The sequence below is a fragment of the Tachysurus vachellii genome, chromosome 19 (assembly GCF_030014155.1).
Source record: "Tachysurus vachellii isolate PV-2020 chromosome 19, HZAU_Pvac_v1, whole genome shotgun sequence".
NCBI classification, from domain to species: domain Eukaryota; kingdom Metazoa; phylum Chordata; class Actinopteri; order Siluriformes; family Bagridae; genus Tachysurus; species Tachysurus vachellii.
Genome location: NC_083478.1, coordinates 21,970,467 through 21,984,333, shown reverse-complemented (window position 1 = coordinate 21,984,333; position 13,867 = coordinate 21,970,467). Strand labels below are relative to the sequence as shown.

Here is a 13,867-nt window from a genome sequence, read left to right as displayed (position 1 = left end):
TGTGTGTGTAGACCCTGTGTGTGTGCAGACCCTGTGTGTGTAGACCCTGTGTGTGTGCAGACCCTGTGTGTGTGTGTAGACCCTGTGTGTGTGTAGACCCTGTGTGTGTAGACCCTGTGTGTGTGTAGACCCTGTGTGTGTGTAGACCCTGTGTGTGTGTAGACCCTGTGTGTGTGTAGACCCTGTGTGTGTGTAGACCCTGTGTGTGTGTAGACCCTGTGTGTGTGTAGACCCTGTGTGTGTGTAGACCCTGTGTGTGTGTAGACCCTGTGTGTGTGTAGACCCTGTGTGTGTGTGTAGACCCTGTGTGTGTAGACCCTGTGTGTGTAGACCCTGTGTGTGTGTAGACCCTGTGTGTGTGTAGACCCTGTGTGTGTGTAGACCCTGTGTGTGTGTAGACCCTGTGTGTGTAGACCCTGTGTGTGTGTAGACCCTGTGTGTGTGTAGACCCTGTGTGTGTAGGCCCTGTGTGTGTGTAGACCCTGTGTGTGTGTGTAGACCCTGTGTGTGTGTGTAGACCCTGTGTGTGTAGACCCTGTGTGTGTGTGTAGACCCTGTGTGTGTGTGTAGACCCTGTGTGTGTGTAGACCCTGTGTGTGTGTAGACCCTGTGTGTGTGTGTAGACCCTGTGTGTGTGTAGACCCTGTGTGTGTGTGTAGACCCTGTGTGTGTAGACCCTTGTTGTAGACCTGTGTGTAGACCCTGTGGTGTGTGTAGACCTGTGTGTGTAGACCCTGTGTGTGTAGACCCTGTGTGTGTGTAGACCCTGTGTGTGTGTGTAGACCCTGTGTGTGTAGACCCTGTGTGTGTGTGTAGACCCTGTGTGTGTGTAGACCCTGTGTGTGTGTAGACCCTGTGTGTGTGTGTAGACCCTGTGTGTGTAGACCCTGTGTGTGTGTAGACCCTGTGTGTGTGTGTGTAGACCCTGTGTGTGTGTGTAGACCCTGTGTGTGTAGACCCTGTGTGTGTGTAGACCCTGTGTGTGTGTGTAGACCCTGTGTGTGTGTAGACCCTGTGTGTGTAGACCCTGTGTGTGTGTAGACCCTGTGTGTGTGTAGACCCTGTGTGTGTGTGTAGACCCTGTGTGTGTGTGTAGACCCTGTGTGTGTGTGTAGACCCTGTGTGTGTGTAGACCCTGTGTGTGTGTGTAGACCCTGTGTGTGTGTGTAGACCCTGTGTGTGTAGACCCTGTGTGTGTGTGTAGACCCTGTGTGTGTGTGTAGACCCTGTGTGTGTGTGTAGACCCTGTGTGTGTGTAGACCCTGTGTGTGTGTAGACCCTGTGTGTGTGTAGACCCTGTGTGTGTGTGTAGACCCTGTGTGTGTGTAGACCCTGTGTGTGTAGACCCTGTGTGTGTGTGTAGACCCTGTGTGTGTGTAGACCCTGTGTGTGTGTAGACCCTGTGTGTGTAGACCCTGTGTGTGTGTAGACCCTGTGTGTGTAGACCCTGTGTGTGTGTGTAGACCCTGTGTGTGTAGACCCTGTGTGTGTGTGTAGACCCTGTGTGTGTGTGTAGACCCTGTGTGTGTGTAGACCCTGTGTGTGTGTAGACCCTGTGTGTGTGTGTAGACCCTGTGTGTGTGTAGACCCTGTGTGTGTGTGTAGACCCTGTGTGTGTGTGTAGACCCTGTGTGTGTGTAGACCCTGTGTGTGTAGACCCTGTGTGTGTGTGTAGACCCTGTGTGTGTGTGTAGACCCTGTGTGTGTGTAGACCCTGTGTGTGTGTGTAGACCCTGTGTGTGTGTGTAGACCCTGTGTGTGTGTGTGTAGACCCTGTGTGTGTAGACCCTGTGTGTGTGTGTAGACCCTGTGTGTGTGTGTAGACCCTGTGTGTGTGTGTAGACCCTGTGTGTGTGTAGACCCTGTGTGTGTGTAGACCCTGTGTGTGTAGACCCTGTGTGTGTGTGTGTAGACCCTGTGTGTGTGTAGACCCTGTGTGTGTGTGTAGACCCTGTGTGTGTGTAGACCCTGTGTGTGTGTAGACCCTGTGTGTGTGTAGACCCTGTGTGTGTGTGTAGACCCTGTGTGTGTGTGTAGACCCTGTGTGTGTGTAGACCCTGTGTGTGTGTGTAGACCCTGTGTGTGTGTAGACCCTGTGTGTGTGTGTAGACCCTGTGTGTGTAGACCCTGTGTGTGTGTGTAGACCCTGTGTGTGTGTGTAGACCCTGTGTGTGTGTAGACCCTGTGTGTGTGTGTAGACCCTGTGTGTGTGTAGACCCTGTGTGTGTGTAGACCCTGTGTGTGTGTAGACCCTGTGTGTGTGTGTAGACCCTGTGTGTGTGTGTAGACCCTGTGTGTGTGTGTAGACCCTGTGTGTGTGTGTAGACCCTGTGTGTGTGTAGACCCTGTGTGTGTGTGTAGACCCTGTGTGTGTGTAGACCCTGTGTGTGTGTAGACCCTGTGTGTGTGTGTAGACCCTGTGTGTGTGTGTAGACCCTGTGTGTGTGTGTAGACCCTGTGTGTGTGTAGACCCTGTGTGTGTGTGTAGACCCTGTGTGTGTGTGTAGACCCTGTGTGTAGACCCTGTGTGTGTAGACCCTGTGTGTGTGTAGACCCTGTGTGTGTGTAGACCCTGTGTGTGTGTAGACCCTGTGTGTGTGTAGACCCTGTGTGTGTGTGTAGACCCTGTGTGTGTGTAGACCCTGTGTGTGTGTAGACCCTGTGTGTGTGTAGACCCTGTGTGTGTGTAGACCCTGTGTGTGTGTAGACCCTGTGTGTGTGTGTAGACCCTGTGTGTGTGTAGACCCTGTGTGTGTGTAGACCCTGTGTGTGTGTGTAGACCCTGTGTGTGTGTAGACCCTGTGTGTGTGTAGACCCTGTGTGTGTGTAGACCCTGTGTGTGTGTGTAGACCCTGTGTGTGTGTAGACCCTGTGTGTGTGTAGACCCTGTGTGTGTGTAGACCCTGTGTGTGTGTGTAGACCCTGTGTGTGTGTGTAGACCCTGTGTGTGTGTAGACCCTGTGTGTGTGTGTAGACCCTGTGTGTGTGTAGACCCTGTGTGTGTGTAGACCCTGTGTGTGTGTAGACCCTGTGTGTGTGTGTAGACCCTGTGTGTGTAGACCCTGTGTGTGTGTAGACCCTGTGTGTGTAGACCCTGTGTGTGTGTAGACCCTGTGTGTGTGTGTAGACACTGTGTGTGTGTAGACCCTGTGTGTGTGTGTAGACCCTGTGTGTGTGTGCAGACCCTGTGTGTGTGTAGACCCTGTGTGTGTGTGTAGACCCTGTGTGTGTGTGTAGACCCTGTGTGTGTAGACCCTGTGTGTGTGTAGACCCTGTGTGTGTGTGTAGACCCTGTGTGTGTGTAGACCCTGTGTGTGTGTAGACCCTGTGTGTGTGTAGACCCTGTGTGTGTGTGTAGACCCTGTGTGTGTGTAGACCCTGTGTGTGTGTGTAGACCCTGTGTGTGTGTAGACCCTGTGTGTGTGTGTAGACCCTGTGTGTGTGTGTAGACCCTGTGTGTGTGTAGACCCTGTGTGTGTGTGTAGACCCTGTGTGTGTGTAGACCCTGTGTGTGTGTAGACCCTGTGTGTGTGTAGACCCTGTGTGTGTGTGTAGACCCTGTGTGTGTGTAGACCCTGTGTGTGTGTAGACCCTGTGTGTGTGTAGACCCTGTGTGTGTAGACCCTGTGTGTGTGTAGACCCTGTGTGTGTGCAGACCCTGTGTGTGTGTGTAGACCCTGTGTGTGTGTGTAGACCCTGTGTGTGTGTGTAGACCCTGTGTGTGTGTGTAGACCCTGTGTGTGTGTAGACCCTGTGTGTGTGTGTAGACCCTGTGTGTGTGTAGACCCTGTGTGTTCCTGTTCCACTCACCATCTCAGACTAGGATGAGAATTTACAGACTAATAGATAAAACTCCACAAGAATGAACTGGAAACTGATGATAGTGACCTTTAATGTGTTGTCATTAATAAACACAGATGTACAGTAAACAAAAGGCCATCAGGTCCTGAGGAACAGGGAACATGAGGTAGTGTTTGTGTGACCACAGTCAGGGTTTCGCTCTTCTCCGTCCACAACAAGCTAAACTAAGAGGTCAGAATTGTGATATGTTTAGAGTTGTGTTAATATCTGACACAAGTTTGTTCCTGTTCTCACTTTACAGCACAAGTTCATATGACAACCTCAGCCACAAAGAAGTGTAAACTCCTCTGTCCTGAAGATGTGGAGAACCTTAGACACTTTCCATACGTTACAGAAACATTTCAGTAGAATTCGAGTGTCTGTGGAACATGTCCCTGTGAACCAGCTGTTACTATGGAAACAACAAGGCGTGTGTTATATCTGCTCTTTAACACACACTTAACACAAATGGTCAAGAGCTATTAGTAATATATAGTAATAAACCTTTATAGTTGAATGATTGGTGCTTATTTTACTGCACACACACACACACACACACACACACACACACACACACACACACACACACACACGGAGTGTAGATAAGAGTGTGAGTTTATTATAAAACTGGACTCTACACACGGCTGAAACACAAACCCATACAAAAATAAACACATCACAATCTCTGTGACTTATTGCTTAGGCTGGTCTCTCACTAACACTAACACACCCCATCACACACACACACACACACACACACACACACACAAAAACACCCAACCCCCAGTGAAGTGAGCCTGCATAGACGTAGCAGCTGTTGCATACACACAAACACTCTACTCGTCATCCTCATCATCCTCCTCGTCTTCGTCGTCTTCATCCTCGTCTTCGTCGTCTTCATCATCAGCCTTGACCATAGCTTTCTTTGTGGAGCCTGCAGGTCGGCCTGGCCCCCGTTTGGGAGCTCCGCCCCCGGCACCACCCTTTGCACGATATTCAGCAATGTCCTAAAGGAAACAGGAGGTAGAGGCACAGGTGAGTGTTATAAACATGCTTATAAACATGCTATATACATATGACTGAAACCCCAGCACTATCTGCCTTGGTCTCTGTTAGGATTTAACTTTTTTAAATCTTTTGATAAAAGACAAACACACAGTTTGTTTGTTTTGAGACTTTCACCTTCTCGTATTTTTGGCGCAGAGCAGCTGCCTTCTGTTCGTAGGGCGTGCGGTCTTTAGGACTCTGTTTGGCCCACATGGCAGCCAGCTTCTTGGCGATATCACCAATGGACAGGCCGGGGTACTCGCCCTTCACGGTCGGCCTGTGCTCTGAGCAAAAGACGAAGAACGCTGACCTGAACGGAGGAGGAGAGAGACAGGGTTATGTAAATGACATACTGTGTATATCATAAAGTGAGTGCTGTATTTCACACTAATATGTAAATAAGCTCATGAATAAAACATTCAAAATGACAGAAGAGCAAGCTGTCTGCTCCTCACACTATTCTGATCTGAGTACACGAGAAAGATCTGTGTGTATAAAATGATGGGATCACACGTACGGGGGACGTTTGGGAGCATTGGGGTCCTTCTTCTTCTTCTTCTTCCTTACCATGCCTTTGGGGGGAATGTAATTCTTCATCTCCTGATCGTATCGATCTTTATCGGCCTTCGCCTGGTCTTCAAACTTCTTCTTCTCAGTAGCAGCTAGAGTCTAAACACAAAGAGCCGTGTTATACCCAGTTAACCACACACACACACACACACACAGGTGTGTCTCTCCCAATGTCTCCACACACACCTTCCATCGCTCAGAGCAGGTCTTGGAGAACTTGGCGAAGTTCACTGTGGTTCCTGGGCTCTTCTTCTTGTGTTCCTCACGACACGACAGAACGAAGAACGCGTAGGCTGAAGTCCGACCTTTTGGTTTATTCGCATCTTTCACCATGGCTGCAAAATAAACAACACAAAAATATCATAAATTTGCATCTAATACATGCAAGACCAGTTCTGTTACAGTGCAGCTGATGTTAGATCTCAGTTTGACTAATTTAATTAGTGCTGATATATTTACAGTTAACTGTTATATTTTGACTCCACACCAATTTGTTTCTTAGCATTTTTACTTTTCTATGCTGTATAACTACACATTTGTTTTATATCACGTCACATAAACACACGGTATGACGTAGTGTTTTATGTCTGTTCCTTGTAGAGAGAAGAAATACAATAGAAATTAAAATGTAGGTGCAATAAGAAGGACAAATAAAAGGGAGAAAAATAATAAACAGATCTATAAAACTGGAAAATAATCACTACGAAAAGTAAGAATAAAAACAGATCTGTACAGTGTGCATGGGATGGAACGTGGTTTAGTACATACACACACACGCGTGTATATATTTGTGTGTGTCAGTATATATATATATATATATATATATACACACACACACACACAGTAACCAGTGTGAAGAGTCTCACTCACACACTCTCACACACACAGTAACCAGTGTGAAGAGTCACACACTCTCACACACACACACACACACACAGTAACCAGTGTGAAGAGTCACACACACACACAGTGTGAATAAGTCCCTAGTCATATGTACACTGTATGAAGTGTCACTCCTACAATTATTTTCTAAAACTGTTTAAATCTTGATCATTATGAACACATCCCCTTCAGTAGCCTGCTGTGGACAGTTAGCATTCGCTGCTAACCAGAACAATGGCGCCTCCATTTTCTTTCCCGCTTAATCCTACACCATCACGTCTTTCCCACTGAGTCCAGACGAATCCCACCTTTCTGCGCCAGGATTGGCCAATTTATCACGAGTACGACGTTCTAGCCAATCACATCACAGTAGGCGGGATCGTGCCGACCAATCAAAGGTCAGTAGACCAGATTTGTCGGGAAATGGCTGAGGTAAAATAACGCTGTTCTTTTCTCTGTGGAAAATATTATTCTTTTAATGATTTGGACATAATAATAATAATAATAATAATAATAATAATAATAATAATTCTCCGTTGGTGGGTTTGGACATTTAAGTTATTTAGTGAAAAAATAAAAGGTTACTGAAACATAAAACCTCCCCCCATCTCCCCCCACAGCCCCCCCACGTCTAAACAGCTTAAAATGCTGAAAAACAGAACTAATAACACTGAGCGATTAATTATCTAAACACAATTAAACTTCACAAACGTAAGAAGACCCAATATTATGGATATCTAACGTTACACGGCCTTTAAAACAAAAGCAATAATTGCGATTAGCTATTTAAATACGGACATTACACACAATTACACCAACTCGTTATAACTAACTTTACATGTTCATAAACGCTTTAAATAAATAAGACAATCCACACAAATACCTGCAGCAGTCTCTCACTCCACTCCACTACTGTTTATGTTCTTCTGCGTAGATACGCTAGGGAACAAGCCCCGCCCACTTACTCAGCTTCCATTGGCTAAACCTTCAGGTCCCGTCGTTCTTTTCTGTACTGATTGGTTGACTCTACAGTCTGTCATAATCCAAATATCCAATCAACAGTCCGCGCTTCAGATTCTTTAGCCGATTGGTTTAAAATCTAATAATACTGTTATTTTTTTCACCTTTTTAATGATTTTATGAGTTTTATTATTTGTTTCACTTTATTCTTTCCTCATTATTGTTATTTATTATTATCAGTCACTGTCATCGTATATTTTTTCTATTTAAATGTATATTTTTTGCTCACTTTCTAAATTTGTTTAATTTGTTTTATTTTTTTCTGTCTTATTTTTAAAGTCAGTGTGAATTTTTTTAATTGTTAATGTTGTCAATTTTAAACTAAATCATTTGTACTGAGCTCGAACTGTTCCGCACGGTTTCCCAAAGGCGCAGCACACACATTGGCCTGTAGGTGGCGATGCAGCGCAGTGTAACTGCACAAGTGTGTCTCTCCAGCAGGGGGCAGTGAGGAGCAGCATCGGTTTATTTAACACTAGTGAAGAAGTATTGTTTACGCGCTTTTTAAATCCACTCGTATCACTGTTGTGTTTATTTTTACAAGAAGATAAAAAACAACATTAATAATGAATTAATAATGAATTAATAATGAATTAATAATGACTTAATAACACGTTTATTACTGACGGAACTGTAGCGTCAGTGACAACTTCTGTACGTGCTTCCTGTTGGAGATGGAGGAGTTTATAGAGCATTATAAACACTACAGCACAGGGGTAATGACCTCAGTCAGTATATTATATTATATTATATTATATTATATTATATTATATTATATTATATTATATTATATTATATTATATTATATTAATCAGGATACTTTATACTCTCTCTCTGTCTCTCTCTCTGTCTCTCTCTCTCTGTCTCTCTCTCTCTCTCTCTCTCTCTCTCTCTCTGTCTCTCTCTCTCTCTCTGTATCTCTCTCTCTCTCTCTCTCTCTGTCTCTCTCTCTCTCTCTCTCTCTGTCTCTGTCTCTCTCTCTCTCTGTCTCTCTCTCTCTCTCTCTCTGTCTCTCTCTCTGTCTCTCTCTCTGTCTCTCTCTCTCTCTGTCTCTGTCTCTCTCTCTCTCTCTCTCTGTCTCTCTCTCTCTCTCTCTCTGTCTCTCTCTCTCTCTCTCTGTCTCTCTCTCTGTCTGTCAGGAGCGGGCGTGGCTGTGTGAGTTGTACACAGGAGTGTGTGATTGGCTGCATCCTGTAGTGGGCGTGTCTCTGGGAGTGTCAGAGGAGCAGCTGGCGCACGCTGTGGTGTTGAGACTTCAGAGGACTCATCTATGTCTCCCAGTCAGTTACAGGTGAGGGATTATAGTAGGGACCTAGTGTCACTGCTCAGGTGTGTGAGATAGAGAGAGTCACTCAGTGTCCTTCCCCTGCAGGTTCTGTCCTCTCTGTGTGGTAGGGCTAATATAAGACCCTGAGTTTGTGTGTGTGTGTGTGTGTGTGTGTGTGTGTGTGTGTGTGTGTGTGTGTGTGCTAGATTCCTCTCAGTAGCACAGCTGATCAGCATACAGCGCACATCCTGCTTCAGCAGCCTCACCTGGAGCACCGATCAGCACAGAGAATGGACCAGGAAGGCGGAGCAGCACCTGCCTTGTCACAAGGCCCTGCCACGCACTAACCTCATCCTGATTGGCCTGCTGAGTGATGGGCGTGTCTTGGGTCAGTGTGATGGCTTTTGGAAATTGAGAGATGCAACTGGAAGTGTGCACTGTGAGGTATTTACTTATTCCTTATACATCTTTCACACATTGTACACTTTCATAAAGTCAGTGATTTTTGTAGGATCAGAATCAGGTGTGTGATTAACCAGTGATACCAGCAGGTCTTGATGATCATCAGGGTCAGGTGTAGGATGAAACACATTCATCTGTGTAGGTCAAGTCAAGGTGAGGATGTGGAGACAGTCTCATGTCACAGGTGACCTTACCTCAAACAAAGGTAGATCTACTGCATCAGCATGGTCTCTCCCAGGACAGAGCTCAGAGCAGACTTGAGTTTCAGGATGTGATGATCAAGATATTTTACAGAAGCACAATGTTGAGGAGAGTAGACACAGTGGGCCAAGAAAACCTAATGCAACAGATGAAGGACACATCACGCTTACTTCCCTTCAACATCTGAAGATATCCAGCAGAGACTTCATCACAGAACTGGAGGAAACCTGTGTTACCCAGGTACAGCCATCTACTGTCTGGAGAAGTCTGGTCAGAAGTGATCTTCATGGAAGAATTGTGGCCAAAAATCCAGCTCTCTGACCTGGAAAGAAAGTTAAGAAACTCAACTGTGAATTAAAACAGGAGCTGGACTTCAGACAAACAGGAGCAGGTCTCTGGACTGATGAGTCGACATGAGAAATATTCGGCAGCAGCAGGAGGCATGAAGAGAAGAACAATAATGAGAGTCTGCAGTCAGAGCTTTAATGGTGTCCTCAGTGCTGAGAAATACAAACAGATACTCAATGTTAGATCTGAACATCATTCAAAAACTGTGTGTAAGTGTGTAAGTGAACCTAGAAGAACTGATGCTGTTTACAGTCAAAGGCTCAGACCAGAAGTGATTTGGATTCTCTTCTGTTTATTTACTTTGCATTTTGTTCATTTATAAAAATAACAACACTTAGTTATTATCAGTATTAGTTTACAGCATTTATATATATATTTGTGTGTGAGTGTGTGTGTGAGTGTGTGAGAGAGAGAGAGAGAGAGAGAGAGTCACTGACTGAGAGACACTGATTGTCGCAGTACATCTTTGTCAGGTCCTGAGCTCATCACCACTTTGGCTCCAAAGGCTGATGCTCTTCCCTACCTGGAACTACATTTCCCACATTGCACCAGGACAGCAAACTGAAGGCTACTTAGAGCTGATCGACTCTCCTGTCTGTGTGACCCCTGACCTCACAGTATGTAACCCTGGGGGGGCGCTGAGCCATGCCATTGGGGTCAAGAAGGCAGCCAGACTGCTGAGACAGAAGTGAGTGAGACTTTTGTGAATGTTTATAAAATGATATTTAAGCCCAAGTTCAGCACATGTCACTTCATGTCTGTTATGAACAAATTAGAAACATGGTTCATTATGTAGAGTATATAGGAGTGACATCATACCCTGTGTGTGTGTGTGTGTGTGTGTGTGTGTGTGTGTGTGTGTAGGAGCAGTAGAGGAGCACTTGTGTGTGTATATGGGGATGTGTGTGTGCTGTGCCCTCTGCTGATTATTTCTCAGAAACCCTTCTTCTGCCTCATCCTCAGTGAGGGAGACACCACTGTCTCTGTCATGGTCACGGTGATGTTTGTTTGTTTGTTTGTTTGTTTACTAAGATTGGTCTTTTTACTAATTTATTACTTATTTGTATTTGTTATTAAAGTTAAATATATATATATTTAGGTTATTAATCTCATGTAGGTTATTGATGTAATTGTTGTGTTGTTGTTGTTGTGTGTCTTAGGTCCCAGAGTGTGTGTACTGGAGACAGTGTCTATGTGTAGGACACAGTGTGTGTATTTCAGCACTTCGTGTGTGTTCTGTTCGAAGGTGGGCGGGTCAGCGAGTGCTGTCTGTCACCACAGAGTCCCACCTACATCCAAACTCAGGAACCTACACAGAGTCTGATGACATGAACACACACTCAGATTCACACTTGGAATTTAACTCACACACAGATTTGGAAGCACACACAGAAACACACACACAGTCACAGGCAGACACACACATGGACACACACCTGCAGCCAAACCCTGAGTGCAAGGAGGCCCAGGTGCATCATGGTCCAGTGCAAACAAAATTCTCCAAAATCATCAGCTACAGGGTGAATCCACACACACAAACATGCACACACACACACACACACACACACACACAAACATGCACACGCACACACAAACACACACACATACACACACAAACACGCACACACACACACAAACACATGCACACACACACAAATAGACACAGACACACACACAAACAGACACACACAGACACACACAAACAGACACACACAGACACACACAAACAGACACACGCACACACACAAACACATGCAAACACACATACACACACACACACACACAAACATGCACACGCACACACAAACACGCACACATACACACACACAAACAAACATACACACACAAAACACGCACACACACAAACACACACACACATACACACACAAACACGCACACACACACACACACACAAACACATGCACGCACACAAATAGACACAAACACAGACACAAACAGAGACACACACACAAACAGACACACACAAACAGACACACACACAAACACGCACACACACATACACACACAAACACGCACACACACACACAAACACATACAAACACAGACACACACACAAACAGACACACGCACACACACACAAACACACACACAAATAGACACAAACACAGACACACACACAAATAGACACACACAAACGCACACACAAACAGGCACAAACAGACACACACACACAAACACACACATACACACACACAAACACATGCCATGTCCCAAAAACACTCTCCATGGACACATTTTAGTTAATCCTGTCTTTTGATGTTGGACCTTTCATATGGAACACTTTTTCTGAATTAATCATTATGACCTGGTTATAATCAGTTTATTTTTTTTGGACACACACACACACACACACACACACACATCCACACACACACACACACACACACACACACACACATACACTTGATGTGCAGGGTCGCATCACTGGAGTTCAGGACGCAGAGGCAGGGCTTTACAAGATTGACGGGGAGATGCTGCTGTGTCTGGCCTATCAGCCGCTGAAGAAATGGGGCGGTGGCTTAAGACTTGGGGCGGAGATTGAGGTGAGTGTAATGGATAAGTGTCAGAATGATGTCATCACTAGTGAACTGAGGATAAACTCTGTCTCTCTCCCTCAGCTTCACAACATCCATTTCCTTTACCGCCCATCTCCACTCGCCCCTGATGTTGTGCTGTGTGCGTGTTTACGCTCAAGCATTTCTGTGACAAACTTCAGTCCACTGAGGTCAAAGGTCACTCTGCAGAGGTTAGACAGCCCCGTGGTCCGTTTCCTGTTGGAGAAGAACCTTGGTGTATCGGCGTACCTGTGGCTATGCTACTGCCATGCTATGCTCACTGACAGGTGTGTGTCTGTGTGTGAGAGAGAGAGTGTGTGTGTGTGTGTGTGTGTAACTCATTCTCCCTCTCTCAAGGTTGTGTCCACGCTGGCTGTGTGAAGCTCGAGTGTGTGTAGTGGCTGGAAGGTTACTTCAGGTCATTTTAGGAGATGAATTGATGAAGAAAGACAAGAGAGACATTTATAAAGAAATGCTGCAGGACACACACACCTGTCCTCTTATTCAGGTAACACACACACACACACACACCTGTCCTCTCATTCAGGTAACACACACACACACACCTGTCCTCTCATTCAGGTAACACACACACCTGTCCTCTCATTCAGGTAACACACACACACATCTGTCCTCTCATTCAGGTAACACACACACACAAACACACACACACCTGTCCTCTCATTCAGGTAACACACACACACACACATCTGTCCTCTCATTCAGGTAACACACACACACAAACACACACACACCTGTCCTCTCATTCAGGTAACACACACACACACACACACATCTGTCCTCTCATTCAGGTAACACACACACACAAACACACACACACCTGTCCTCTTATTCAGGTAACACACACACACCTGTCCTCTCATTCAGGTAACACACACACACAAACACACACACACCTGTCCTCTCATTCAGGTAACACACACACACACACATCTGTCCTCTCATTCAGGTAACACACACACACAAACACACACACACCTGTCCTCTCATTCAGGTAACACACACACACACACACACATCTGTCCTCTCATTCAGGTAACACACACACACAAACACACACACACCTGTCCTCTTATTCAGGTAACACACACACACCTGTCCTCTCATTCAGGTAACACACACACACACACACACACACATCTGTCCTCTCATTCAGGTAACACACACACACAAACACACACACACACCTGTCCTCTCATTCAGGTAACACACACACAAAGCTTGTGAATCCTATATCACCCATTAGGAACCATTTTACTAGATCCAGTGTAAAAAGACTCTGTTCACTTGTGTGTGTGTGTGTGTGTGTGTGTGTGTGTATGTCAGTACTGTGTGTCTAGTCCCAGTGCTTCCCTATACTCTGTAAAGGAGCTCTGTGATTGGCTAGAAAAGGAGAGTTGGGCGTGTCTCTCTTTGTCGTCTCTCCTTCCATCTTCAGCATGCCACATGACTCAAGCTCAACTGAACCCGTTGCTGGCATGGTCAGTGCAGACACACACTCTGGCACAGACACACACTCTGGCACAGACACACACTCTGGCACAGACACACACTCTGGCACAGACACAAACTCTGGCACAGACACACACTCTGGCGTGCACAGACACAGTGTTGGTGGGCGTGTTGGAGCTGG

At 45.8% G+C, this 13,867-nt stretch overlaps 2 protein-coding genes across 5 annotated transcripts in view; one reads left to right on the top strand and one right to left on the bottom strand.

Moving 5' to 3' along the window:
• Positions 1 to 4,437: 4,437 nt before the first annotated feature.
• hmgb2b (high mobility group box 2b) lies at positions 4,438 to 7,282 on the bottom strand. Of its 2 annotated transcripts, none has more exons than XM_060894178.1 (5): positions 7,223 to 7,282; positions 5,644 to 5,792; positions 5,405 to 5,556; positions 5,023 to 5,197; positions 4,438 to 4,847 (listed from the first exon to the last, which is right to left on the bottom strand). In XM_060894178.1, exons 2-5 carry the CDS (start codon positions 5,788 to 5,790, stop codon positions 4,677 to 4,679), a joined length of 645 nt encoding a protein of 214 aa, XP_060750161.1. In that variant the 5' UTR covers positions 5,791 to 5,792; positions 7,223 to 7,282; the 3' UTR covers positions 4,438 to 4,676. The 2 variants fall into 2 exon arrangements, with proteins under 2 accessions (XP_060750161.1, XP_060750160.1); XM_060894177.1 differs by lacking the exon at positions 7,223 to 7,282 and adding an exon at positions 6,648 to 6,804.
• A 554-nt stretch (positions 7,283 to 7,836) lies between these two features.
• ctc1 (CTS telomere maintenance complex component 1) overlaps positions 7,837 to 13,867 on the top strand; it is a 12,722-nt gene continuing 6,691 nt past the window's right edge. For 2 of the 3 annotated variants that reach the window (XM_060893568.1, XM_060893567.1), the window contains exons 1-10: positions 7,839 to 8,075; positions 8,499 to 8,650; positions 8,833 to 9,070; positions 10,111 to 10,325; positions 10,502 to 10,634; positions 10,798 to 11,157; positions 12,073 to 12,201; positions 12,277 to 12,500; positions 12,571 to 12,721; positions 13,561 to 13,867. The exon at positions 13,561 to 13,867 is cut by the window's right edge and continues 111 nt beyond it. In XM_060893568.1, the coding sequence (XP_060749551.1) occupies positions 8,034 to 8,075; positions 8,499 to 8,650; positions 8,833 to 9,070; positions 10,111 to 10,325; positions 10,502 to 10,634; positions 10,798 to 11,157; positions 12,073 to 12,201; positions 12,277 to 12,500; positions 12,571 to 12,721; positions 13,561 to 13,867 (1,951 nt within the window). In that variant the 5' untranslated portion in view covers positions 7,839 to 8,033. Of the gene's footprint in view, positions 8,076 to 8,498; positions 8,651 to 8,832; positions 9,071 to 10,110; positions 10,326 to 10,501; positions 10,635 to 10,797; positions 11,158 to 12,072; positions 12,202 to 12,276; positions 12,501 to 12,570; positions 12,722 to 13,560 lie in introns of all 3 variants that reach the window. The other variant, XM_060893569.1, reaches the window with a different exon arrangement.

What these genes read in the sequence shown, in the direction of transcription:
- hmgb2b (XM_060894178.1), bottom strand. Translation starts at nt 5,790, where the DNA reads ATGGTGAAAGATGCGAATAAACCAAAAGGTCGGACTTCAGCCTACGCG. An exon ending in AATGCTCCCAAACGTCCCCC is followed by an intron (nt 5,198 to 5,404) that starts GTACGTGTGATC and finishes TCCTCCGTTCAG; the next exon opens with GTCAGCGTTCTTCGTCTTTT. An exon ending in TGCGCCAAAAATACGAGAAG is followed by an intron (nt 4,848 to 5,022) that starts GTGAAAGTCTCA and finishes TGTTTCCTTTAG; the next exon opens with GACATTGCTGAATATCGTGC.